Below are 27419 nucleotides of genomic sequence, written 5' to 3' on the forward strand. Positions count from 1 at the left end.
CCCTCCTAAGTTTATTGGCTGGTGTAAATACTGCAGCATGCTGCAGTTTTCTCTGGCCAAAAATCCTGAACACTTGCCGGAAGGCTGGATCCGGCATTAATTTCCAGGGAAATGCATTAATGCCGGATCCGGCCCCAAGTGATCCGGCCAAACTGATCCGTTCTTGCACAGACCATTAAATCTGTAGAAAAAAAATACTGGATCCGATTTTTCCAGATGACAACTGGAAAGACTTATACAGTATTGCAATGCATTTGTGAGACGGATGGTCATGAATCTAGCACCTTTTTCTTCAGTCTATCCACGGCTATGTCCAGGCTATACCCGTGCTCCTAACAAGTGAAGCAGGTGAGAACCTCTAATCATTTGTTTATTTCCTAACTGCAAGTGTGTGTCAGAATTTTGCCACTTTTGCACTTTCACGTGCGTCTTTGATTGTCTCTTGAAGGCTACAATGTATCAGCAAGGCTGAGCTGATTACAGTTCCTGCTATTAACCGTGACACAATGATCTGATTTAGCAGAACAGGGTATATACATCACTAAGGGAGGAAAATACCCTTGAGCGAGAAGAGAGTGTTCATCCACCAACTGTGAAGGTCACTTAGCAAGCTACGTCTGAGTGGATACAATTGGAAGCATCAGCACAGTGCGAGACTAGTGGCTAATGATCAGTAAGTGGCATGGGCTTATAGGTCAACCTTATAATATGAAAAAAAAAACTTTTATATTATCCATCTAAAGAAGTTTCCATATGTTGATCTTTAAAGTCATTTTACAGAACTCCAAGCAAATTTGTCAAAATGATTTTTTACATAGTTATGCAATATAAGATCACATGCTATTGAAAACAAAGTGTTCATTACTCTTACCGGTAATTGGATTTTCCAATAGCCTCCCCAACAGCACTGACAGGAGGGTGATCCCCGCTTCCAGGACAGGAAACGACACTGAAGATCAACTTTAAAAGGGGGCCTACTTCCCCAGTGCCGTTGGGGAGCCTATTGGAAAATCCAATTACCAAAAGAGTAACTTTTCCCCGGTGCCTCCCCCAACGGCACTGACAAGAGGAATAACAGGAGTTTTTTCTAAGGTGGGATTACAGCAGAAAGAATTCTGTCTCCAGAATTCTTAGCCATTTAATTTATAATGGCTAAAGCAAGTCATTGGATTTGCCCAAACAGCCGCTTTACAAATCTCCTCAATTGAGATAACCGCATTTTCCGCCCAAGATGTCAACATGGCCCGTGTTGAATGGGCCCGAGTCCCTTCGGAGGATATAGATTCTTCTGAGTATAACAAAGATTGCCTGCTTTATCCATCTTGCAATGGTGGCTTTACTGGCTGCCTGACCATTGTTAGGCCCCCGAAACAGAAGGAGGAGGTGATCAGATTTTCTATCTTCCTCCCAGATCTTTAAGTAGGCAAGTACACAACATCTCACATCCAGGTAATGAAAGCGCCTCTCCAGGTCTGTCAAAGGTGATTGACAGAATGATGGTAAATTGATCTCCTGTTTACAGTGAAATCTGGATACTACCTTCGGGAGTAAGGATGGACAATGTTTCAGGATTATCCTGTCGTCTAGGATCCTGAGATAGGGAGGACAGCACGAGAAGGCTTGTATTTCCCCCACCGCCGTTATGGCCAGGAGGAAGGTAGTTTTTAAGGTCAGGGGTTTGAGGGAAATATCTTCAATTGGTTCAAACGGAGAACGCATCAGTACCGTCAGGACTAGATTCAAGTCCCAAGGTGGGATGGTAGACTGTAACCTGGGGGAATCTCTGGTTGCTCCTTTGATGAATCGCCTGATCAAAAGATAGTCAGATAGGTTGTTCTCTAGAAAAACTGTTAATGCGGAGATTTGAACTTTAAGGGTGGATGGCTTGAGCCCCTTGTTCAAACCTGCCTGTAGAAAGGCCAGAATAACAGGGATGTTGACTGAGGAACTTTGCTGGATCTTGTTAACTGAAAACAAAAGGAAAGCCTTCCCCATTCTGTAATAGATTTTGGAGGTTATCACTTTCTGACTTTTTAGCAGGGTGGAGATTACAGGGTAAGAGAGCCATTTCTGCCTTAGATTCTGGCGTTCAATCTCCATGCTGTCAACTTTGAGAGACCCCCCCCCCCCCCCCTCCCGAATGGTGCACTGGTTCCTGTTGCAGTAGGCCCGGAAATACTAGAGGAGTCCAGGAAATTAGTTTCAGTAAGAGGGGATAGTGATAGTTTCAGTAAGAGGGGAAACCATGTCCTTTTGGGCCAACAGGGAGCAATCATGATTACCCGAGTGTCCTCTTCCGCCACTTTCATCAGAGTTCTCGGAATTAGGTTGAATTGGGGGGGGGGGGGGGGGATGCATATAAGAGACCCTTTGGGCAAAGGCGAAATAGGGCATCCACTATTTCTGGACCATCTACGGGAGATGGGGAACAATCTCTCTCTATCCTGTTCATCCCATCTGCGAATAAATCCAGAATTTGAACACTCCACATCTCGGCAGCTTGAAGGAAGACATTCTCCCTCTTTTAGAGTCTGGCGGCTGGGCTGAAGAAGTCGGCCACCAAATTGCTTCTTCCTTTTAAGTGTACTGCTGTTAGAAAGGATGGGAGTTTCTCTGCAAAGAGCAAGATATCCCTCGATGTTGCTGCCAGCGATCTGCTTCGGTGCCTCCCTGCCTGTTCAAATAAGCGACTGTCGTCATATTGTCTGACAGTATCTTGACATGATAGAGAGGTTTTTGAGTGAAGGGGCAGAAGAACCTCGCAGACTGCTCTGAGCTCTCTTAGGTTTGAGGATGCCTGTTGCATAGAATTGTCCCAGACTCCTTGAACCATAAGGTCTCCTGTATGACCTCCCCAGCCTCGTCTGCTGGCATCTGTAGACAATACTAGAAGATTTTCTTGACGCCAGAACACTACTCTCTGAAGATATCTTCTTATCCTCCACCAAGTCAGGGAACGTTTTACGAACTGTGGAATTAATATTTTCCTGTCCAGAGAGTTTCTGCTGCCATTCCAAGATGCTAAAAGAAAAGCCTGCAGGATTCTGGTGTGGCTTTGCGCTCACCTGACAGCCAGGATTGAGGATGTTAGAACTCCCAGGATTGTCATGATGTTTCTGATAGTAGTGGATCTTAGACTGCAAAACTGATTCACTTAATTTAAGGGACGATTGTCCTTTCTTCGAGAAGAAAAGCATTAGAAAGCAAGAGTCTGAGAAGGACCCCTAAAAAGACTCTTTGCTGAGCCGGAACAAGGTTGGATTTTTTGACATTCATGATCCATCCGAGATCTGTGAAGGTCCTTTGAACAAGGACTAGATGTATCAGAAGCCAACTTTCTGACTCTGCTGTCAATAGGAAGTTGTCCAAGTACAGTATTATAAGTATGCCCCGTAGATGAAGATAACCGGTTATTTCTAACACTACTTTTGTGAAAATTCTGGGAGCTGATGACAGGCCAAAGGGGAGTGCTTGAAATTGAAAGTGACCTGTCATAAACGCTGCTATCCTGAGAATTTTTTTAAAGATCTTTGAAAATGGGTATATGGTAATATGCATCCTGTAAATATATTGTCACCATGTAACAATGTTGAGGAAGAAGATTTATTGTTGACTTAATGGTCTCCATCTTAAATTTCTTGTAAGATAGGCACTTGTTCAGACTCCTTAGATTTATAATAAGCCTTTTTTTATGAGAAAAACTGGGGAATAAAATCCTTGCTGTTGCTGGTTCTTTGGAACTGGTAGTAGGAAGTCTTTTTGAATTAAGTTTTTTTTTATTTCTCTCTCTAGCGAAGACTGTTCCTCTTTTGGTGACAAAAAAAAGTTGTCTGGTGGATAGGTGCTGAATTCCAGCATGAAACCTCTCTGAATGGTGGCTAGTATCCAAGGGGAGGTTCCCATCTCTCTCCATAGTGGAACAAAAATGTTTAATCTTGCTCCCACCTGGCCTCTGGCATCATTGAGTGGCTTCTGACGCATTGTCAGGATTGACAAGGAATCCTTTGCTTCTTCCTCTTGATGATTGCCATCTTTCTGAGTATTCTCACTTCTTTTGATCGAGCTTAGGCTTCCTTTGACTACAAAATGAGAGTCTCTGATGAAAATATTTTGAGTCAGTGGGAAAACCTTTTTTCTTGTCGGAAGCTTGTTCTAATACATCATCCAACACGGAGCCAAAAAGCATATCCCCCTCACAGGGGATGGAACATAACTGTCTCTTTGAACCAGCATCTCACGACCAAGAGCGGAGCCATACGGCCCTGACATTAGAAATAGCCGCTGATCTTGCTGTCAAACTGACTAAATCCGCCAAGGTGTCGCCTAGAAAATTTTAGACCCGTTTAAGCATTGGTAATGAGGCTAAAATTTCTTCCCTTGGGGTTCCCACTGCAAGATGATCCTCTAACTGATTGAGCCATACTGACAGGGATCTGGCGGTACAGGTCGATGCAATGCTTGGTCTAAACATAGCTGTATTTACGTCGCAAGCTCTTTTCAGTAGGTTCTCACACTTCTTATCCATTGGATCAGAGAGTAATCCCATGTCCTCTAATAGAAGGGAGGATTTTTGGGATATCCATGCTACTGGAGCATCAATCTTTGGAGTCTTATCCCAAAGATTTGAGTCCGAGTTCGAAAATGGATACTTCCTTTTGAACATGTGTTAATAACCGGGGATCTCTTTAGATCCTTCCATTCCCTTGAGATTATAGCTTTGACATAATTATGGATTGGGAAAACACATTTTCCTTTCACCTAGACCTTGAAACATCTGATCCCTTTAGATTCCTACAGGTGCACAGTAGCCCTTATAGTTTTTAAGAGACTATCTGTATCTTCTGGGGGAAACAAGTCTACCCTTGTCGTCAGAGTCTATGTCAGAAGCAATCTCCCGTTCTTCCAAATCCAACCTGAATAACTGGCAACTCTGGGATTTTTGGGATGTAGAGGCTTGCAGTGAGCAGGAAGGTAACCTAGACTCCACAGCTGCATTCACCTTTTCCCGAAGGATACTCCGCATGGAGTCTAAGGAAGGAAGGAGATTCTTCAGCCACCTCCAACCTCCAGGAGTCTCCACCCCTGCATGCTGCAAGATGTCCTGCACTCCTCCAACGGAGCCTGCAGGATAAAGCCCGGGGCTACCTTGAGCAGGACTTACGCTGAAGGTACAGCGAAGGGAGGCCACGCGTCCCCAGAGCCCCTGTCCACTGCAACGGCTCTTCCCTGGGGGCAGAGACCAGGCCGTGCGGAGGAATCTTCTGCGAACCTGCACACACAGGAAGGAGCTTCCTGGCTGTCCGGGACAGGAAACACTGATTAGGTAAGGGGAGGAGGCCCCCTTTTAAAAAGTTAAGCTTCTGTGTTGTTTCCTGTCCTGGAGGCAGGGATCACCTTCCTGTCAGTGCCACTGGAGGGGGCACCGGGGGAAAAAGGGTATTTTTAATAGTGTTCTAGCAGGAAAGTGGGGAATCACCACACTTCTGTTGGGCCACAAGTCTGACAGATATCCATTAGACTGCTAATGGCTCCCCAAGTTGCCAATTGGGCCACTGGGAATCCTGGTGACTCGATCATGGGGGGTGGGGGTCCCCCCTCTGATAATGCCATAGTATGGAATACAGCAATCAATGGACTAACAGCCAAGATAAGAGATTCCTATGAACCCAGCTATGAAGATGCAACAGCTAATTTTTGGTGCAGGGGTGCTCCAGGAGCCGCTCAGCCCCCTCTACTGCAGCAAGGTTAAATTACATTATTGCAATCAAATGACAGTTGGCAGCCATTTAGGCGTTACAGGCACTGTCCAAATGTAACATCAAACGTTATAAAACAAAGATAAAAACACTACTTACTTCTATAATCCCCTGCCGATTCAGCAGAGACACTCTGGCAGTCCCCTGCTGGTCTTTATTTACAAGCCACCACTAATGACACGCGGTAGCTGCACGTGACCACTGCAGACAATCTGTTCTGCACTACTGACATCACTGCTCGGTCATATGAGTTAGTACAGCACATCAGCGCTGTCAGCTTGTAAATTAGGATCGGTGGGGGACCGCTGGAACATCTGCTCTGCATCCGCTCTGCATCCGCAGGGGACTGAAGAGGCGAGTAGTGTTTTATTTTTTTTTGTTATTTTGTAACATTAGTGGCTTTTTGTTTCCTAGAAAACCCCTTTAAATCGCCAATTCACGGAGGGATGATACATCTAAAGATGGTTTTAACTCATCATTGTCTAAATAATCTGGCGTATCTTGTCTCAGGACTGCTTTGAAAGTGCTCTACTATGACAAAACCTGTATATGTTGCCTGCATGTTCCTTCCAAGGAGTAACCCAGGTAATCTTGTTATTGCTTCCCTGGTTGCTGAAAACTCACTACTGTCAATACCGGGCACTGCTTTTTACTACGCAGCATTATAACACTTGGCAATGGTTTGAGATATATTACTGCTGGAGGAAATGACTCATATTAGTGTCTATGAGAACATCTGTGGCTGCTTATGTCAAACAGTCAGATGGGATTGTTGAACACAACAGACTTGTGTCCTGAGACAAATTTATAATCTAGCAACCAATCTGGCTATTGTGTACTGTCCGTTTTTGCAGAGGTGTTGTTATATGTGAACATTGGCGTATTCTGGCTAGTAGGTCACCAATATAACAGTCCTGGTGTCTGCATTGTCAAAAACTGCTGTACCTGGAAGTTATACCATACTATATACCTTATAACAATATAAAAAAAAAACATTGATCGTAGTATTTTTTAAAAGCTATTTTTAACGGAATACTTTTATTACTTCCAGAAAACATCCCAAGAATTGCCATTACTTTACCACATCACATGGTGGCGATTAGGCTTGTTCACATCTCTGTCAAGCAGATCCAGCACAAATACTGTGTCAGCTGGACAAAAAAAACATTGCATACACGGCTTATGTCCAGCCGGAACCTGGTATTTATGCTGGAAAGCAGCCGGATCACTGCTGGACCACATTACAGTTAATGGGGATCCTGTGGTGAACTACACAATCCTGAAATGCCAGATTCACCAAAATTCGGCAGACTATTCTCTGCCAGAACAGCCATCCAGATCTGGATCCACAGATGTGCATTGGGCCTAAGGCTGAGTTCACATCAGCGTTCAGCCTTTCCGTTCTCCTGCTCCGTTACAGGAGCAGGAGAACGGAAAGGACGGATTCGGCACATAACTGAGCCAAAACTGAGCCTACGGACCCCATAGGCTATAATTTATTTTTTCTCTTAAATTTTTTTAAAACAAATTTGGCTTCTATCTGGAATTTTTTGCCTTCCTCTGGATCAACTTTCCAGGATATTAGGCTGAAGTGGATGTATGCATGTCCTTTTTCAGCTTTATCAACTATATTACTTTGTTTCATAGGAGATGCACACCTTAACCATCCATATGCTATCAATACTACCAAACTGTTCTCGATTTCTGACCCATTCTTCAAACAAAACCCAAAAAAATATATTCCTGATAATCTTCAGAATTTGAATTACAGTTATCTGCTGGTTGCATACTCACAAGTGCTTAGAGTTTACACACTCTATAAAACACGTCTTCTCTGCTGTGCTCTGACTTCGTATGTACTTCTCCATCCAATCCATTAAAATAGCAGCAGGCAAGGACATTGCTATCTCAGGAAATTTTCATAGCAGCAAGAAAAGTAATTCCTTCCAGCATAACCTAATAAGAACTATCTCCGCTCTATAGGTCTCTTGAAAATATGCTGCGATTGCAAGAGATGAATAAATTATACATTTCTTCTAGCCACTATTAAAGGGGTTTTAAAACTGACAGAGCATAAGTGGTATAAAATAAAGAAAAACCTTACTTACTTTTTAAAGAGTATCCAATCTTTTGATAAACTTTGTATTAAATCAATACTACAGTGTGAGTGCACACGAGTAATAACTTTGTATAAAGCATATCTAGCTCTTTTTTTTTTTACAGGCTTTCGCCTCTGTATGCTAGATCTTTATTTTGCTGTTCTCACTTATCTGGTGGCTGCAGGCTAGCTGTCATCTACTGGAAAAAGAATATAAATGACAATCTGCTTCTCTCACTCGCTCAGAAGCAGGCCCGGGAACATGGAGGACATTACAGAGAAGTACTGACTTGTATGGTTGTGAATAAAGCACTTGGGCTGAGATGAAACTTCCTACCTAGCTGCAGCAGTCTCTTTGGTGTCTCCGGTAGAGTCAGTGTCTCACTCAGCTCCTATGTACTCCTCCCCTCTCCATAAACTTGCATTGAAATGTGTAATCTAATCCTTAAGTGAGCTGGACCGCCCTGGACAGTTTCAAGAGTAATTTGAAAGAAAAAAAAAAAACATTTAACAAGTGGGGGAAGGGGGTAATGTAGGTACACAGCTGATAACAGGAGACCTAGGCAAGGTGTGTTTCTACTGATTCCCAAGGTATTCTGGTGAGTGTGTGGTTAAGTGTGAAAACACTAGTGTGACTAGACCCTCACACTGCAATCTGAATTATCAATTGTCTGAGATATTTAAAAAAATAAACCCACGAAAAAAAAAAACATTCGGCTGGACCGGATTACAACACAGATCCTACAACGTGAACCTGGCCTAAATGCACTGAGGATGTATACAAAGTTCCCCATGCATATAGCTCATTCTAAAGAGTATTAGCAGGTTACAAGACTAAGCATAGGGATATGTTAAGTCCTATTGATTCAGGGTGATTTACAAAACCCTACAGTAAGCATTACGAGCTGTAAACAACTGCGAGATATAAAGAAATTCCAAGCGTTTTCTCTATGAGGCAAGTGTACGCGAATCCTTTACAAGAGGTAACTTTCACACAGTGAAATCATAAGCCTGCCTGTTTAATTGTCCAATAATTACTACTGAAAACATGCCCTGGTCAAGCAATTAGATCAAAACTACAAGAAATCGGTTTAATAAGTAACCGGAAAAGTTATTACCTTGTGTGACTACACCAACTTCAGGAGTCTTGAAACTACAGGAATGTGAGCAACATGCTGTAGTGAAAACTTATACAAGTCTCAGCTTCCACAAGCTATACACAGAAGATGAGGAACTGTGGCTTAAAAAATAAAGGCCTGTGGCCTGGCCTTGGGATACTGGGGGAGACTAGGGAATCAGTACTTTGTGTGGTGCTCACAGAAGCCTTGGTATTCTAACAATATGGGTGCCATCAATATAGTGGCCCCTCAGGATAAAAAAAATCCAACTTAGGCTTTCCTGGTCAGTCGTGGGTTCAAACTAGGGTGGCAACTGGCTTCATCCCAGAAAGCAGGACCTCACCGTCCACTCCCCCAAATCGATAAACCACATCCGCCTCTGTGAACCAAGCCCCCCCCCCCCCTCCCCGGGGGGGAAACAAAAAAAACGAGGAGAGGAAAGAAGTTTCTAAATAGAAGGTGAGCTGAGGGGCTTCTCTCCCCCTCAGTCACCCACAGGGAGCCAAGTCTGCAGCTCTAGTGACTGGCTGGGGGTGAAAGAAGCCTCAGTCAGTTGCTGCGCTCACGCACCGACAGCGCAGTGCTGCTGTCTGCAGTAGCACATGCTCAAGGGTGGACATCCCTGTGTCCGTCCAGGCCCTGCGCCGGCCGTCTGGTCACCCTAGTTCAAGCTAGACCCAATACACAATGCATTAGACTCAGATCCAACCAATAAACATGGCCATGTATCTGGTAAAACACCTGTATTGGCGTCTAGTAGCTCCTGTACAGTAAGCTCCTGTACAGTACAGTGTGGTACTACATGTTATACACAGCCTCCTCTGTGCCAGGATAAGCTGCTCATTTGGATGCCATGCGAGGACGGCTCCATTTTTTCTGGTATACTGTGTTCTACACAGTAACCTGAAGAATACGAGCGATTTACAGCTTCCAGAATCTATTCCTGACTGTTCTATGTAAGGACTTGCCTCATCTGCCTTCATTATCAGCTTATTTTTCTTAAATGTTCAGTTTGTCTTATTTTGGGGTGCCATTTGGGGGCTTTAAAACCAATTACTAGTTTTCCATAGAGTTATGGACTCTGGCTACAATGGTTTCAACTTAAAATGGTCACCCCAGAACCAATTAATTAAGGGACCGCTGTAGATTGTTAGGCAGCAAGGTGCACTACAATTAACCATATCACTGGGACAGTTGAGAAGACCTATATTTTGTGCAGTTATAGTATTTAGCAGCCACCCTGCCTCATAATTGGTGGGTGCATCAGTGGCTGTTCACTGGTAGTTTGCACCGGTAGGACCTCTGATATAGCATGGTGGCTTGTCCGTTTCCAGCTGGGACCCTGTCTATACTCATCCATAAGCCTCCATTTGCCAGACAGATGCCAGAAGAGTGTCTTTTCAGCCTTTCACAGAGCTTGTACTCCGAATACATTTTTTCCATCCAACTGAGCTTTTGCATGTGGAGGCATCACGCAAAAAAAGTGCAATATACATGCTTTACATGAAAGCCTATGAAGAACATATCCCTTTGAATTCCTATACAGTGGCATACATTCAAGCCTTTGATCTGAGTTTTACATTTGGATATGCTCTGAGTGTATAACCACTACAGAAGGGTTAGACATGATGTGAGCAGAGCCTTAAAACCAGCAGTTTACCTATACATGATAAAAGGTAACAGCATACACCATTAGGGTCATTTATCAAACTGGTAAAAAGTAGAACTGGCTTACTTGCCCATAGCAACCAGATTCCACCTTTAATTCTTGACAGCTCCTTTGGAAAACGAAAGGTGGAATGTGATTGGTTGCTATGGGCAACTAAGCCAGTTCTACTTGATACCAGTGTTCCTTTTTGTTTTATTTACTCATCCTATACCCCTCAAGACCAAAACATGTTCTCCTCTAGGCCTAACCAAAGTCTTTGGATTTATAAAGTGACCAGAATCTCATTCACTTACTGAACAGAACTTACTGGCCAGGGACATCGATTAGAGAAGCAGAAAATAACAAGCATCAAGGGAGAAAAAAAAAAAAACTTCCTGTGGCGATTTAATGACCATGGAAGCCATACTTCTGTGCACAGTGGAAAAAGACAATGAAATCAGAGTCTGCAACCAGTGAGAAGGAAGGCTTTTGATCTTCTTTTAGGCCTAGGCTTTTACATTGATTTCTGTGGGTCTGTGGTTAAGCGTTTTGCATGCAAATAAGATAAACCACTTCTACTATGAGGCGCTAGCATCAGACATCGGTGGAAACATCAAAATAAAAAAATAATAATTCAATATTCACAAAGTTAAATGTTATCTGGAGAAGATAGGAGGGACCCCGGACATTAAGGAGGGGTACACATGGCAATACTTGCATTGCCTTTAATGCTGAGTTTGTCACTGGGCTAGGAGGTTTTCTGCCCAGTAATTGTAAGGTTATTTTTAGCTCTGGTTTTGGAGGGAAATTTTTTCGCTTTTGGTCAGGGTCACTGGGCAGGTTTTATTCTGCCCAGTGATGCCCTTAATTGGTCAACTGTACAGCCTTTTTTGTCCCAGGGCTCCGGGTAAGGTTACCCGGACCCTGGTAACAAGGGTCTAATTGGTGGAGGTGCTTGGTAAGCGGACTATAATTGTCCAAGCTCCACAGACTGGTTCGCCTTTTGCCTGCATCTGCCCGTGGAGCCGGATCTTTTGTGCCCCCTCCCTCCCACCCCCATTTGTTTGATATGGCCATTGGCTTTGTAAAGGGTGGTTTAAGGATAGTTATCTCGTGATAGGATGGACTCAGATGTATATTTATGGTTTTATTGAGTCTGAGTTTATGACTAGTGAAGAGGGGATTTTTGCTTCTTGGAAAATGGAGATTTATGTATATCTCCGTTTTCCATCCCTTCTATTCTATTCCTAGCATGTTGCAGTTGTTTCCCATACCACCCGAATATCCTGTGTATAATTACACCTCTTCCAGTCCTTCATATACCCCAGGAGCAACACACAACCCTCGCAGATACTTATATATAAAAATAGCTTACTGATGACAAAGCAATGGACATTATACATAAAGATACAGATAACACAATACATAGAGGACACCACCACACACAGCCACCTCAGTTCCTGCCCACCCCAGATGCTAAGCAAATGTGGCTAATAATGTGTATGTATATACAGTATATCCAGAGTCCACCAATATACAGTCTACTGGATCTATTCTTCACATCCAGTACCTGACCATTAGTACATGTACATATAGAGACTCCTGCATAAACAGCATATATAATCTAACTGGTAATGCAATTGCCGACTACAAATATCTATATGTACACATATAAAGTCTACTGGGATATTATACTTATATACATACCCACACATATAAAACTTAGCTTGCTCCTGAAGTGCTGTTGTTCCAGTGGGTGGCAGGAAGAGAGAGAGCCTGCCTCACTCCCAACTTCCACCTATATCTACCTGTGTCCCAGCCCCCCACCATCGACTCCACCCTGTGACCACCCAAATATCTCCCCCTATCTCTTGGTCAAGAGGATGTTGTTCAACTGCCTTAGATATGCTAACAAGGTACACAATGCTACTGGCCATACTGAATGGGTGAATACCACTGGGTCCAATTATTAGGCATATTTGTGTGGTCATCAGGATGAGGTTCTGTCTGAAAGCCATATTTCCCTTAACACTAGGCTCAGTTTAGTTGGTTAAAGTTTGGTTTTAATAAACAGGCCATGGCCATTCTTTACCTCCACTCTCTAGTGTGCGCCTTTTATTTATTATTTCTTTATTAAAGGGAACCCTGGATTTTGGGTATAGAGCTGAGGACATGGGTTGCTAGATGGCCGCTAGCACATCCGCAATACCCAGTCCCCATAGCTCTGTGTGCTTTTATTGTCCATAAAAACTGATTTGATACATATGCAAATTACCCTGAGATGAGTCAGAGCTTGAAAATATGACTCTTCTCTGGTCACACAAGTAAGATATGACTCTTATGTTAATTTGCATATGTATCAAATCTTTTTTTTTTTTTTACACAATTAAAGCACACAGAGCTATGGGCACTAGATATTGCGGATGTGCTAGCGGCCATCTAGCAACCCATGTCCTCAGCTCTATACCCAAAATCCAGGTGACAGGTCCCCATTAAGTGGGTGAGTTTATATGGTACATTTTATGAGGCATATATGCCATGTATTGCCATGTAGTTTGTGATAAAATAATATTCATTTGCCCTTAAAAGAACAGAAACTTCTTTCAGATGTTAAGGGCCAGCTCAGCTAATTGTTATGCTTTCCTCATAAATGGAAACCACAATGAAGTGTTGGATTGATCGCCTAATGGACCTGATAACTTACAATGGGGTAAGCTGGGTTCCCCTAAGGTGTTCAGCATTTTGATAATAAAAATATTACATGTGAGCATAGCCTTACATATAGGTCACTGCTCCCTCCACTTTTCCTATTATATAGAATACATGTGCCAGGTAAAGGGGCACCATTTTGCCTCATACTTCCTGAAGTAGGTTCGCGATCTAGAGATGTCACTGACTCCTATAAACCAACGGGGAGTCCCAAGCCTTGCAATCCATCTCCATTACTGAACTTTACATTTGGCAAGATGCACATATTTAGGAGGTGTGTGTTGCAGCACATTAATCATTGATTTATGTGAAAGATCCAAGAATCCAGGTCATGGTTTCCTTACTAAACAGCCTCATCACACTGTGGCAGATTTATGAATAGGGTCAGATTTTACACTGTAAGAATACAAATCACGGGTTCCTTTATCAAACTGGTGTAAAGTAGAACTGGCTTAGTTGCCCATAGCAACCAATCAGATTCTACCTTTCATTTTTGACAGCTCCTTTGGAAAATGAAAGGTGGAATCTGATTGGTTGCTATGGGCAACTAAGTCAGTTCTACTTTACACCAGCTTGATAAATCTCCCCCCACATTCTTAATCTTACACAAATGTACTATTATGGCGCATAGACCTTTGTTAACCTGGAGTGGAGGGGTGGGCGATATGGCCTAAAATCGATATCGTGATAATATTTAAAGCATGTGCGATATAATGATATATCGTAATATATTATTTTCTTCTGTATGTATACAAATTACATGGCCCTTATCATCCATGTCCCCCAGCCAGCGCCATCAGCCCCATGCCATTGCCATCATCCATGTCCCCCAGCCAGCGCCATCAGCCCCATGCCATTGCCACAATCATCATCCATGCCCCCCATCCAGCACCATGCCATTGCAATCATCCATGTCCCGCAGCAAGCGCCATCAGCCCCATGCCATAGCCAGCCAGCCACACAGCGTCAGCCAGCGTGCTGACGATGTGTGCACGCAAGGCCCTGGCCAGTGCAACACTGTGCAGAGTCTGGAGGCCACGGAGCGGTGAGTGAGAAGCTTCTTCAATTCACTACCGCTCCCTGGTCATCTATCGCGATATAGACAAAATATATACCGCTGCCGAAGTTTTTATAGTATATCTAAGCTCTGCCCCAGATTTATGCTCAAATTTTGTCTGTGCACCAAAACTGTCTAGTCTAAGCTTACACCACATATAAGTTGTCATGGTTTTACTCCACAAGGCGCACAAGGCCACATTTAGGTCATGTCCCCTTCCTGGAAAAGCCACACCAAATAGTCAAATGAGGTGTGTAAAACTGTTAGTAAATGTGATGTAAAGCAATCGCCAGTTTTTTGGCGTAGATTGCACCAGAAAAGTAGCATATTTCCCTCAGTAAATCTGCCCCAATATCTTTTTACAGCACTGATCCTGTCACATTACATGACAAGGCACACATGACTAATAAAGCAGCACAGGAAGCAGTGACATTGAGAGCCTCAAGTACACAACAATTGCACTGGTAATGGTATTTCCAGCGTTCTATGTGCAAACACAGAAAATGTCACTTCCCCAGTATTCTCCCTGGGAAACATGCACTATACGTGTTACTTTTTTCCTTTACACTGATAGCACTCGTCCTTCCTGAACAAGGGAACAAGGAAGCTATGTAAACAAGGTAACAAGGAAGCTATGTAAATCTGTTACGAGACACAGCAAAAACCACTGGTCAAAAATAACATTTTATGGAAATCTTAAAAAAGAAAAACCCAGTACGCTAGAAATTAATAAAAGACTAAGTAAATGTTCTGCTTTTGTCATCTATACTATTAAAAGGTCTCAAATAACAAGGTCTTGGAAGGCTATTCCATGATTTCAAAATCTACAGTATCTCTCGCTCTTTCTCTTATATTATAAAAATTAGTTTGTCTGTTCTTTATGAGCGACCAAACAATGGATTTTTTGCGACTGTCGTGTCGCAGTGCGACACCATAGCGTATCATTATAAAAATTGTTGTGCGACAATGGTACAACAAAATGTCGCGCGACACATGTCATGTGGCCCTAGCCTTAAAGGGGCAGCTGCTGTTGAGGTCACTGTTAAAGAGCCGGGCACTGTGGAGGTCACTGTTAAAAGGGCATTCACTGTGGATGTTACAGTTAAGGGGCAGGCCGCTGTGGTAGTCACTGTTAAGGCAGCAGGGTATTGTGACGTCACTGTTAAAGGGACGGGTGCTGTGGAGGTCTCTGTTAAGGGGGCAGGGAAGAGTGGAGGTCACATAAGGGGACGGTCCCCTATGGAGGTCAATGTTAAGGGGTGCTGTATAGGTCAGTGTTAAGGGGGCGGGCCCCTGAGGAGGTCAATGTCAAGGGAGTCGGGTGCTGTAAAACTCAATGTTAAAGGGGCGGGCTGCTGTGGGAGGTCCCATTTTAAGGAGCCAGGGCACTGTGGGGGGGGGGGGGGGGGGCAGTGTTAAGGGGTGATGGCTGTGGGGTTCACTGTTAAGTGGGCGTGTGTCGGCATACATACATAATTCCTCTTGGTAGCCATCTTATATGCTTCTGGCATATGTAAAAAAAAAAAAAAAACGTGAACTCTCATCTTCCTGAAGCCTGGGTCACCTATGATATAGATGGACACTTATTACCACTACTCTGTGAGGCCGGCTATAAAAGGTCATAAAGGCTATACCAGGCCCAGCTCATCCTGTCCTCTAAGATAAGATCAGCTCGCTGTCAAGCCTGGCTGGAGCGTGACGTCATTAATTTGCAGGTCTGGTTTGAGGAGAGCTAATAGCCCTTAATTAGCTCTGGGCATAAAACCAGTCCACTTTCATATTTCATTTATGAATCAACTTATGCCCTTTCTGACACCAGATCCAGGCTCTACAGAGTATTGTGGTTAATTGGGTATCAAATATGACTAGAGGATGTGATTCTGTAGCTGACCTATGGGTGGTAGAAGAACTACAGGTCCTAGCATTACCGTGTGTGGTCCCATTCTGTATGTAAATAAATAAGGATTGCAAATATGTATTCTGTATAAAAATATGCCGATGTATCAGGGAGATACGAGCTTAAGTATAATCCTCATTGTAGGAACTGAACTTTGATGGGGTCATAAAACACTTGGAGGCCAATCCCTAGGCTTCACAGTCACTCTGCTGCCATTGGCTGACAGGAGTAAGTCTCCTGCCCATGGGAGAGTTCATAAAAATCCGTGCACAAGGACAGAGGAGAGAGACCCCTGGAACATCACCAGACACTTAATTGGAAATTGACAGCATATCCCTGTATCAGAAGAACTTTGAGGGTCTCCCCTGATACATACTGAAAAGGGGTTTGCAAGGATTCAAAAAGGACATATGAACGACCATCTGAAACCCTCCAGAGAAACTAAGTATTCTTTCATCTTTTTCCCTTTCATTTGAACTGTCGTGATTATTTATATTGTTATTATTATTCTGTAGATTTATAGTCATTTTCATTAGACTTGTATGCACTGCTTTTTACCTCTTATTAAAGATTATAAAATCTAAATGGCCAAGTCTTCCATATTCTAAGCTGCTGAACAACGTACCTTGCCTTTGAAGAGACGGTACCGGGTAGTTAGTTCAATTGCATTTAGGAATTGTAGCTGGGGGTGATTGACTGCGGTTGGTCAGTAAGTGATATCCGGTTCATCCACTGATCTGTGTGATAGTGAATGACCCGGATAGTCGGCTCGTGGACCGGGAACCCACGTGGTGGCAGTTACCGAAGTATAGTGGGAGGGTGTTAGCCGAGTGGTAATACCCCGGTCACGTGAGGTCTCTGTGTGTGCGCAGACTCCGTCACAGACCACTACGTCACAGCTGTGGGATCCGGAGCGATCGGATCCATAGTTCGTGACAGGCGGGGTACTGTCGATATCTTTTAAATGAATTAAATGAAATAAATTGCATATACCCGTGTGAACCCGGGTCCTTCTGCTAGTATACTATACATTTAAACACAGGCTTAAAGGGATTCTGTCGCCTCTCATAACACAAATTCATGCGCCGAGCCCAGTGACGTCCGATGCTCGCTCTTCCCTCAGTGTCCAGCAAATCGCACTGGCGCAGCCCTCAGTGGGTACTGCGTCTGCGCGAGACTTCGCTCAGCCGTCAGGGAGGGGGGAGGAGAGGGATGAGACGCTGTGGGCGGTTAGGGATTCAGGAGGAAGGCGTTTTGGGCACTGCAGGGGCGCGTTACTGGGCACACAAAGTGGAACATAACGCCCCTCTGGGCACCTTCAGGATTAATTAGCATAATTATAAAAGTCGTTTTTCAGCAAAACTACTGGACGGATTACAGTATAGAACAGCAAAGCCAATTCAAGGTAATCTGTGAAGCATGACTGGTTTAAAATCTGAATTTGTGTTATGAGAGGTGACAGAATCCCTTTAAGGGGTTTTCCAGTGTCTGGATATTGATGACCAATCATTAGAACAGAGCTTTATGCTTCTGGCTCGTCCACCGTGTTCTACTGGCACAGACAGCTGATTTGCGGAGGAACAGAGTTTTAAATGCCCAACAATCTCATCTTGATGATCTATCCTGATAATAAGTCATTAATAAGTAGACACGGGAATACCCCTTTAAGGCAACCCTCCAATTAGCAACAAAGGGGGTCATTTACTATCCTGAAATATGCCTAAATTAGGCGTATTTCAGGCACAGATGGCGGCGCAATGGTTAGTTGCGCCGCCATCTGCAACATTTCCCTGCTCACGCCAGGTCTAAAATTGTGGGCGTGTTGTGGGAAGGAAGGGCCGGCAGGCTGTCTTACATTTCAAACTGGCGCTGGATGCGCCGAAGTTATAGAGAGAGGCCTACCCCTCTTCATAACCGTAGTGGAACCACTGCTGGCGCAAAACGCTGGTTTTAATAAATGTGCCCCAAAATTTTAAGATAAAACAGGGAGTGCCTTCTTTTTAGGGTCCTGTTGGAGATCCACCGATTTCCCTTCCCCCCTCTACATCCATCCACAATGGCCGCCAGCTTTTCAGACTTCATATGCACACTAAAGTGACCTACCGAATGACAGTGTGCATAGGATAGTCTGACAGCTGGCAGCCATTGACGGGATTGGGAATCAGCAAATCCCTAGGACAAATAGTAAGAGAAGGGCACCAGGTACTTTAAATTATATACCCCATGTAAGATTAAACTCTAAAGAGTTCTAGAGGGCCACTTTAATGAGTATATGTAAGAATATGGGGAGAATTACAAACCCCTATACAGTAAAACTGCTTTAAAATATCGTCAACTCCACTTCATTGTCAAGTAAAATGCTAACCTCTCCAATAATGCAGTACTTTTATCCAATAAGTCTCCTGTCTGTGGTCTTGTAAATTTCCAGACTACCTTGCAGTTCCGTGTCGGGCACAAGTGCTGGATTATTGGATGTCGGCCTAAAACTTTTCCGCTGTTGAGAAATTCAGGAAATGTGTGGTTTCCCCAAGCAGTTTAATACATGTAACAAAGATGTCTGCTGGTAACATCTCTTCCATAAAGCCACATTCATTACAGAACAGGTTCCTGCAGTTAAATTCAGAACAAAAACTGTTTCCTCTATTAATCTTAAAGGGTTTCTCCAGGACTCTGATGCTCTAGGGCGGCCTATCCTCACGATGGGATATCAACATCAGACTCCATTGTTTACCTGCTTGCAGTCGCCATCACAGCGTTTAGCAGGTGTAATTACAAGAAGCTGGCCCATTCACTTCTATACACCTGAAGAGGAATGAGCCGTCCCATAGAAGTGCATGGGACGGCTTGTACCTACATCTGCTCACCACTGCAATGTCGACGGCAAGCAGGTGAACAATGAAGACAAGGCTGCGCTCGCATGGCGCAGCCTTCTCTTCAACCTGCTGAGGACAGGTCCTCAATATTAAAATCCTGGAAAACCCCTTTAAGATATCTTTTATGCGGCGAAGAAAAGGAATTCCTTTTTCTAGATCAGGAATCAGCAACCCTCTGCACTCCAGCTGCTGTGAAACTAAAACTCCCATCATGCACATGTATTCATCAGTTTTTGTAACTCCCATAGAAGTGAAAGGAGGATTGTGGGAGTTGTAGTTTCAGTACAGCTAGAATGCCGGAGGTTGCTGATCCCTGGTCTAGAAACATGACGTCCCCTCTGTAGCCATCTTAGCTTTTAGACCAAATATTGCAAATCTAGACATATACAAGTTTACCATAGGTATGTTTAATCAATCCTGCTATATCACAACCAAAGTGCCATAATATTTAGGTCTGAATGAAGTATTCATGAATATCATTCATCAGTTTGAATAAGCCAGATCTACCTTTGCAATCGAAGAAAGGCGTGCAGCGGTTTTCTCTTTGTGCAGACGGAACGAACATTCATAGTAATGATCATTCTTCCACCTGTTCAGTTACCATCAGCCCATTTGAAGGCTTTTTAAAATTTCAGATGCCATTTACACACCATAATCATTGTGACTGACAACATTTTTAGGAAAAAAAGACAATGCAGCAGCACTCTGCAAACACAAAGTACAATAATGCTATAATTATACAAAACATTCTGGTGCTAATGCTACGCTTATTTTGCAAATTTGAGATTCTTGGCAAATACATTTTGTACAAAATTATAGTTGTACCTTGGAACCAAACCCAAATTCGGTAAATGTTAGTTTTTTTTACTAATTTATGAAGTTATTAAGCAAAGTCTTGCGAGACTTCGCAAAGCAATAACTTCGGCTCATCAGAGCCAATACATTCTAATACTGTATGGAGCTCCAGCTTCGTACAGTATTATAACAAAGTTTAATGCGAATCGATTCGCTCATCCCTACTTACAATACTAGTGATAAATAGGTCCCTCCATGTGTACGTCTTCTAGCCTCCCTCCCACAGACTAGGCCAAGTCTAAGTAAAGCCCCTACCTCCACATTCTCACATACTACCGCCATCATAATATATACTGAATTCTCAGATGGGAAAAGCACAGCAGATACAAGCAATTTCTGAACTAATTGGCTATAACAATCACTTCACCACCATGAGGTATGAGCCATCTTAATTTCATTTTCCATTAGACCTACACAAGGAGAAGCTGGAACCCAGATAGGATATTCGCAAGGGACAACGTCGAAGTGTCTCCACGCCATTGAAATATATGTACATAATTTAACATTTTATTAAACTGGGATAACAGATTTCAGATATAACCTGGAAACAACAATCATAATGTATTAGCACAGCAAAATCCATCAGCCACCAATTAGTGACAATCATCCTAGAACACATGAAAAGATCATGATCATTAGTGATAGAAACATATATAAAGCATATACATGTAATAACCCATATGAAAATGGAGTATTTGTTACCAGGATGAACATGTGAAATGCTCTCATCATAGAAACCAAACTATAAATATAGAAAAATGAGAAATACATAAAAGGACATGGGGGGAAATACTCACTCAGTGCATATAAACAGAGGAATATCCCGGCAAGACAGAATCCTTCAAAAAACCTGAGCGTGCTGAACATTGTCACATTAACTGAAAGTGCCACAGAAAGTCCAAAAATCAGATTGAAGATTACAGAAAACAGCAGCACAAGACGACGGCCGATCCTAAGAAAACGAGAGGGAAATAAATAATACGTTTATAAAAGATCATACACCCAATGCAAGACCTGCACATAAAAAGGGTTATAAAGCAAAAACCAGCTTCAGCCATGTGAGATCTACCTTACAGAATGTCTACATACAACTGTATCTAGTCTGTCCCTCTCTTCATTCCTACTGGAAAAAGGGTAATCCACATCTGTGCCCAGTAAACCTAGTTCAGCCACAGCTGCGGAATACGGCTAGTCTGAAGGCTGTGCTGATAGCTCATAAAAAAAATGATAGAAAAGGCAACGAGTAAGAATACTGCTTTCCTCATATGCGGCTTTCAGCCTATCCATTCTTTTATCTACACAGTAAGGGAAGAAAGGATCACAGCACTCCAATATCGATGAAAACTATTTCCTTTCATCCATTACTGTGTCAACCTTGGATCAAGGTCTGCATTGCGGGCACTTTTTTTTTTTTTTTGCTATGACCGTTTGGTTCGGCTTTCTTCTATTTTCACTTTTTATGGAATGCTGTCTGGAGTTTGGCCTCCTCATCTGCATGGATGTGCTTCTGTTGTCCAATTAGGATCAGGGGTGAGCTCATGCAGCCCATAAACCCACAGGTTGGGAGCTACAGTCAAATATTTTCCAATACAGTAGATGGTTTTGAGCCAAACAGAGTGCTAAAAGAGAAAAAGCCTATCTACCATATCATACAGCTTTTACCAGGGTGTAAAAGGTAGTCAAGGTATAGTTTCCTACCTAATCGGACATTAGGCATGGAGAGGCGATGGTGCCAAGGTAACAGTATCACACCCAACAGCCATTGTGAAAGACATTGTGGACCCACCTAATTTATGGGACCCATGTACAATTCTCGCTAGGCATCTGACGGCTGCCTCACCACCCAGCTTTCCAAGATCAATGTCAAATCTGGTGGGAGATACAGCTGGACAACCCCTTAACTATGGTCTGGAGGTAATATCATGGGCTTAGTAATTTTGTGACAACTTTTTTCTATTGAGCATAATTATAATGTTACTTGAATGAAGTGAGCAACGTAGGCAATGGAAGTTGGTAATCTAGTTGCCTTGGATACACCAGGGACACCGCCTTCCAGGACATACCCGCCATGATGTCAATGCAACTCACTGTTATGTAGCTTCCCAGGTCCTAGCCTCTGCACAGATTATTTTTACATTCCTCTTAATTTACATTCATTGAGGAAACTACAACGATCCAGAATTACTAATGTGTGCACCAAAATCAGTCTAAAAAGTGATGCAAATTACACATCTACGTTTTTTTTTTTGCATTCATTTATTTTTTTATATTCTTGACATTGGGGTGGAGCTTAGCGGAAATGGGCCAGAATGGCAAGTAAGGAAGTGGCTGGCCATTTTACTCCTTTTCAGAAAAAGGTGTCTATCCCTGAACCAGATTTATCATCCAGGCTGCACCATTGTGATAAATCTGGTTCAGGTCTAGACAGCATGACTGCCTAAGCCATCTTTAGGATTAGTAAATCTCATCCAATTTCTCTTCTATATACTACTCTTGTCAACATTATAGACAACTGGTGATCAGTGGACATGAAGACCCCTGTCTGCATTTAAAGAACTGAAAAATGTATAGTACAGAGATACTTTATTTGTATTTTTTTTTTTACTTTACTTTATTAACTTGCAGGATGACAGGTCGAACTGGATGGACAAATGTCTTTTTTCGGCCTTATGTACTATGTTACTATGTAACACACAGATTTACTGATTAAAACATTTACAACCTTTTTACTAAACCCTTAAATCAGATTTTATTTATGCAAATTAGGCTGCACCAGGCCCCGACTGTTGGTGACACCATTTTCAACTGTTTTGCATTCTCTGGACATGGTCATAGCTGATAACTGTGGTGGAGCAAGGAGCCTTTGGTTCCGTGCCCCACCATTCCCTTGTATAGGCAACATGCCATTACAACAAGCCTATGAAGTTAGCAGGATGTACCCTGGTGAGCAAAGGTGATGAGGAGTAATTCCAGCTGGAAGGAGGTCTCCACAACCAATGGTAACCACCCTGGAGAGCTGAGGGGGCAGCAGAGCACTGGCCAAGACAACCAACTTAGTTAAGGCACAAAAAGGGGCATTATTACTGTGGGGGTGTTATTACTATATGGGGCTCAAAGGGGGCAACATTACTGCTGTGGGGGGCACTAAAAGGGGCACAAAGAAAAGGCTTGGCCCATTAGTGAAGCACAAAGGATGGCACTTGTGGGCTGCATTCATATTTTCGTTTTGCTGTTCAGTCACAGATACATAAAGACGTAAATGATAGCAGTGCATGATCATTCACATGACAGACACCAACAGCACCTGACTGCCACCACCAACTATAGCTGGGTTTGTAGAGTTTCCATAATTGAGTCAGTGATTGTAAAAGGAAAAAATTGCCTTACATGTTTTATACGCAGACAGGGGCGGACCGGACATAGACCCCACAGGGAAATTTCCTGGGTACAAAAGGATCTGATGCTCATAGCATTAATTAAAGTAGGAGCATTAGGTACTTATTATCCTGTCCCTCCTGCACTGTGGTATTTTGTGCAGCACTGATATTGCAGGCCCTGCTATTGGCCCAAATATCTTTCATTATTTATAATCGGCTCGTTTTGTCTGGGGAGCAATCATAAATAAAATGACCGCCGTCCTATTAGTACACACAAAACCAGTCCTAATCACACAACAGGACAAGTTACTGCAGAACACTGAGGTAAACAGCTGCCTCATCCTACTCTCTGCTCTGCTTGTTAGGGATTAGGATCCTGAATACAGCCGATATGATCTTCAGCTGAATCTCTGTAGGAATAGAGTTCATTAATAGACATGAGGTACAGAGGAGGAGGGTGGGGGATGTGGCTAATGAGCATCAGCACTTGTATGCGGTCTCCATTACCACAGTCTGTCCTGTCCATCCTCTCAGTACTTAATGTCTCCTCGTGAACTTCATGCCTACATAGATTCAGCTAAAAGTTCTCATCAGCTGTACAATCTCTCAAGCAGAGCAGAGAGGAGGATTCTTTGACTCAGTGTTGTGAAGAGACTTGTCCTCCTGTGTCATTAGGACTGGTTTTGTGTGTACTAATAGTACTGCGCCATTTTATTTCCCATGAGGATTGCTGGAGTGTGCTGGAAAAGCACCCTGATTGTGCAGACATCAGAAGAAACCCTCTGCACCAGATCCTTCAGTGTCATAAAATAGCATAATGGTCATAGCTGCAGGCTATGGAATCTGTAAGATGCCCTAATGATGGACACATCAGAGGGTGGGAGAACAAGCTTCTAATTACGCCTTGCTGTCTATGAGCCCTTTTCATCATACAGCCTGGTCTTCGGTCATTTAAAAGGGTTTTCTAAGATTTTAATACTGATGATCTATACTCTGGATAGGTCATCAGTATCTGATCTGTGGGTCCGACACCTGGGACCCCTGCCAATCAGCTGTTTGAGAAGGCATCAGCGTTCCTGTGAGCACAGCGGCCCTTCTCAGTGCTTACCAAGCACAGCATCATACAGTGTATAGAGGCTGTAGGCCCTATTCTCTTCTATGGGGCTAAGCTGCGCCCAGGCCACTTTAACAATGAACATGTCATCGTTAGCCTAGGAAAAGCAGTGAAAAGTCAGCAGTGCTTGCAGTAGTTCTCGAACAGCTGATCGATGAGGGCCCTGGGTGTCAGACCCCCACCAATCAGATGCTGATGACCGATCCAGATAGATGATCAGTTGTAAAGTCCTGGAAATTCCCTTAGCTGTCCGAGACAATCTTTCTAGAAGGAACCATTTATTGGAAGCTATTGCACAACTTATTCGTATCATCAGTACAAAGATAATTTACCTAACTTTGCATACGATTAAGCAAATCCTAAAGAAACTTTGCAGCTACAACATGTAGTCAAAATAACTGCAGAAGTTTCTGAATATTCAGTCCAGTTCTAGTAAACCTCGTAAGAGGTTTCTGAAAATAGCATGCTATAATGTACGTAGGGGGACTTCAGCCATGCCACTGAACACAAGTCTTAACCTCCTTCATTATCTTCATCTGGGCTCCTACACAATTACAATGTTCGATGTTATAATTTTAAAGGAAACGATCGGTTCCTTGGTAAAGAGCCTACAATCATTCTGTTCAGTGACATTCCTTTATGTGTTATTAAATGTGACCATTCCTTTAAGCACTCTTTGCTAAGGAAACCTGTTTATTTGAATATTTTTTTTAACTTCAAATGATCTCTTATGTTCTTGTCAAGTCCTGTGATTTTCCGGTTGCCTAGTAACCATAAGCATACTGTACATGCGTACTAAGGAAGAACTGCAGTCTTTCTTCTCTTCATCACTGGACAGCAAGGCGCTGAGAAACTATTTGATGTTAAGATTATGAAGGGCATCTTCAAGGTCAGACGGGGCAGGTACTATGACCCCAGTGAAGAGGTGGTGCAGTCTTTCCAAAACAGCCATTTCCTAATCTTTGAAGATCTTATGAAAATATTGCAGACAAAAGAACCGAACAATATACAAGGGGACATGGTGGTTACCAAGCTTCTTCTGCAGCAGCCCCAGGCACACAGCAATCTAGATCACAGCGAATTACAACGCGGTTCGCTTTGTGAAGTTATACGATTCATTATAAATAAACCTCAAATTACAATCTTGAATGACAATAAAATGAAATTAGAATAAACTATTTTTATTTTTTTTATATTTATACTAACTTTCAAGCGTGATCAAAAACTATGATCTTCCAGGAATCTAATTTCACTGTTAAAAGTGCAACTCCACTTTTGGGCAACTTCAATATCACTGGGTTGCAAATGCAAGGAATTCTCGGAAGTGCATGGGTAAACGGAAAAAAGACTCATGCACACGGCCGATACCAGCCCAGGAAACAGTCCATGTGTCGGTCTCATCTCCTGGGCCAAACACAGCAACCCTGACCCAAACTGACTGTATCATGGTCATTTATCATATAGTCAGTTTGGGTCAGGGGAGCCGTGGTCTGCCCAAGAGATGCGGACGACAAATGGAACAGGTTTCCTTGGCCGATCACAGAGGTTACTGGTGGATGGTAAATTTTGGATGGTGGTGGATGGTAAATTTTAGGGACCATTGTCAGGCATCTGCTGCCAAGGCAAATAAAGTAAGGGGATTCATAAAAAAAGCATAGATGCTCATGACAAGAACATAGTTTTGCCTCCATACAAAATCACCAGTCAGACGTCATGTGGAATATTGGCTATTTTAGGCACCTGTGTATAAGAAGATATAGTTGAACTGGAAAGGTTGCAGTTGAGGGAAACCAAGGTAATTAAAAGGGAATGGGTGGATTGCAGTACTAAGGCTGAGTTCACATCATAATTTATTTTTCCATCCTTCTGATCCATCAGAAGAACAGAAAAACAAACAAACAAAGACAAAACGGATCCTGTAAAAAAAAAACTGATCCCAAGCATCAGTTATGCACATTTGGCATCCGTTCTAGTCCTGCATTAACACGTCTAAGGCATAGTTCACACTTTAGATATTTGGTCCGTTATTTCCAGTTATCGTGAGCACAAACCAGGTGTGGCTGACCAAATAACTGAAGTGTCAACTTGGCCTTAAAGAACGGACCTCTGACGGAAATGGCTAAAACAGATGCCAAATGTACATAAACTGATGCTCAGGATCCCTTTTCTTTATTTGTCTGTTCGTCTGATGGATCAGAAGAATGGGAAAATAAATGGCGATGTGAACCCAGCCTAAGATAGGTCATCAGACTTGAGTTTGTTAAGCTTGGAGGGGGGGGGGGGGGGGTTCACACCTAAGGCTAAGGAGGCTAAGGCTGGGTTCACACCTAAGCGTTTCGCAAACGCGCGTTTTTATGCGTGATTTTTTTCGCGCGTATTTATGCGCGTTTTTGTAATAGCGCGTTTGGGTGATTGACAGCAGTGTTGTCCAAAGAGTCTATGGCCCAAACGTACGTGCTGTAAAACGCCCAGGTGAGAACCATTCCCATAGGGAATCATTGGTTTCTCTGTGTTGAGCGTTTTACAGCGCGTAGGAACGCGCTGTAAAACGCTCAGGTGTGAACCCAGCCTTAGGGTCAATCTAATTACAATGTAGAAATACATGACTAGACAGTCCAGAGATCCTGCTGGTGACCTTTTTATACCTAGACCTGTAACCATGGCAAGAAGGCATCCTCTACTTCTAGAGTAAAGAAGGTTTCATCGTCTACACAGACAGGGATTCTTTATTGTAAGAGCGGTGAGACAATGGAACCATCTGCCAGAGGAGGTGGTGATGGATGATTCATTAAACAAATTTTAAAGAAGGGCCTCAATGCCCTTCTTAAAATGTAGAACTATTGCAGGCTATGGGTACTAGACTTCTAAAGATTGGAGGATTAACCAGAGCTTAATTCTGCTTGGCATATTTGGAATT

At 43.0% G+C, this 27419-nt stretch overlaps 1 protein-coding gene across 1 annotated transcript in view; it reads right to left on the bottom strand.

Moving 5' to 3' along the window:
* The window catches only part of SLC22A23 (solute carrier family 22 member 23), a 124356-nt gene that overhangs the window by 52777 nt on the left and 44160 nt on the right, over positions 1-27419 (bottom strand). Inside the window, exon 3 of the mRNA XM_044294273.1 lies at positions 20809-20963. Within this exon, the coding sequence (XP_044150208.1) occupies positions 20809-20963 (155 nt within the window). The remainder of the gene's footprint in view (positions 1-20808; positions 20964-27419) is intronic.

The sequence above is a fragment of the Bufo gargarizans genome, chromosome 5, assembly GCF_014858855.1.
Source record: "Bufo gargarizans isolate SCDJY-AF-19 chromosome 5, ASM1485885v1, whole genome shotgun sequence".
NCBI classification, from domain to species: domain Eukaryota; kingdom Metazoa; phylum Chordata; class Amphibia; order Anura; family Bufonidae; genus Bufo; species Bufo gargarizans.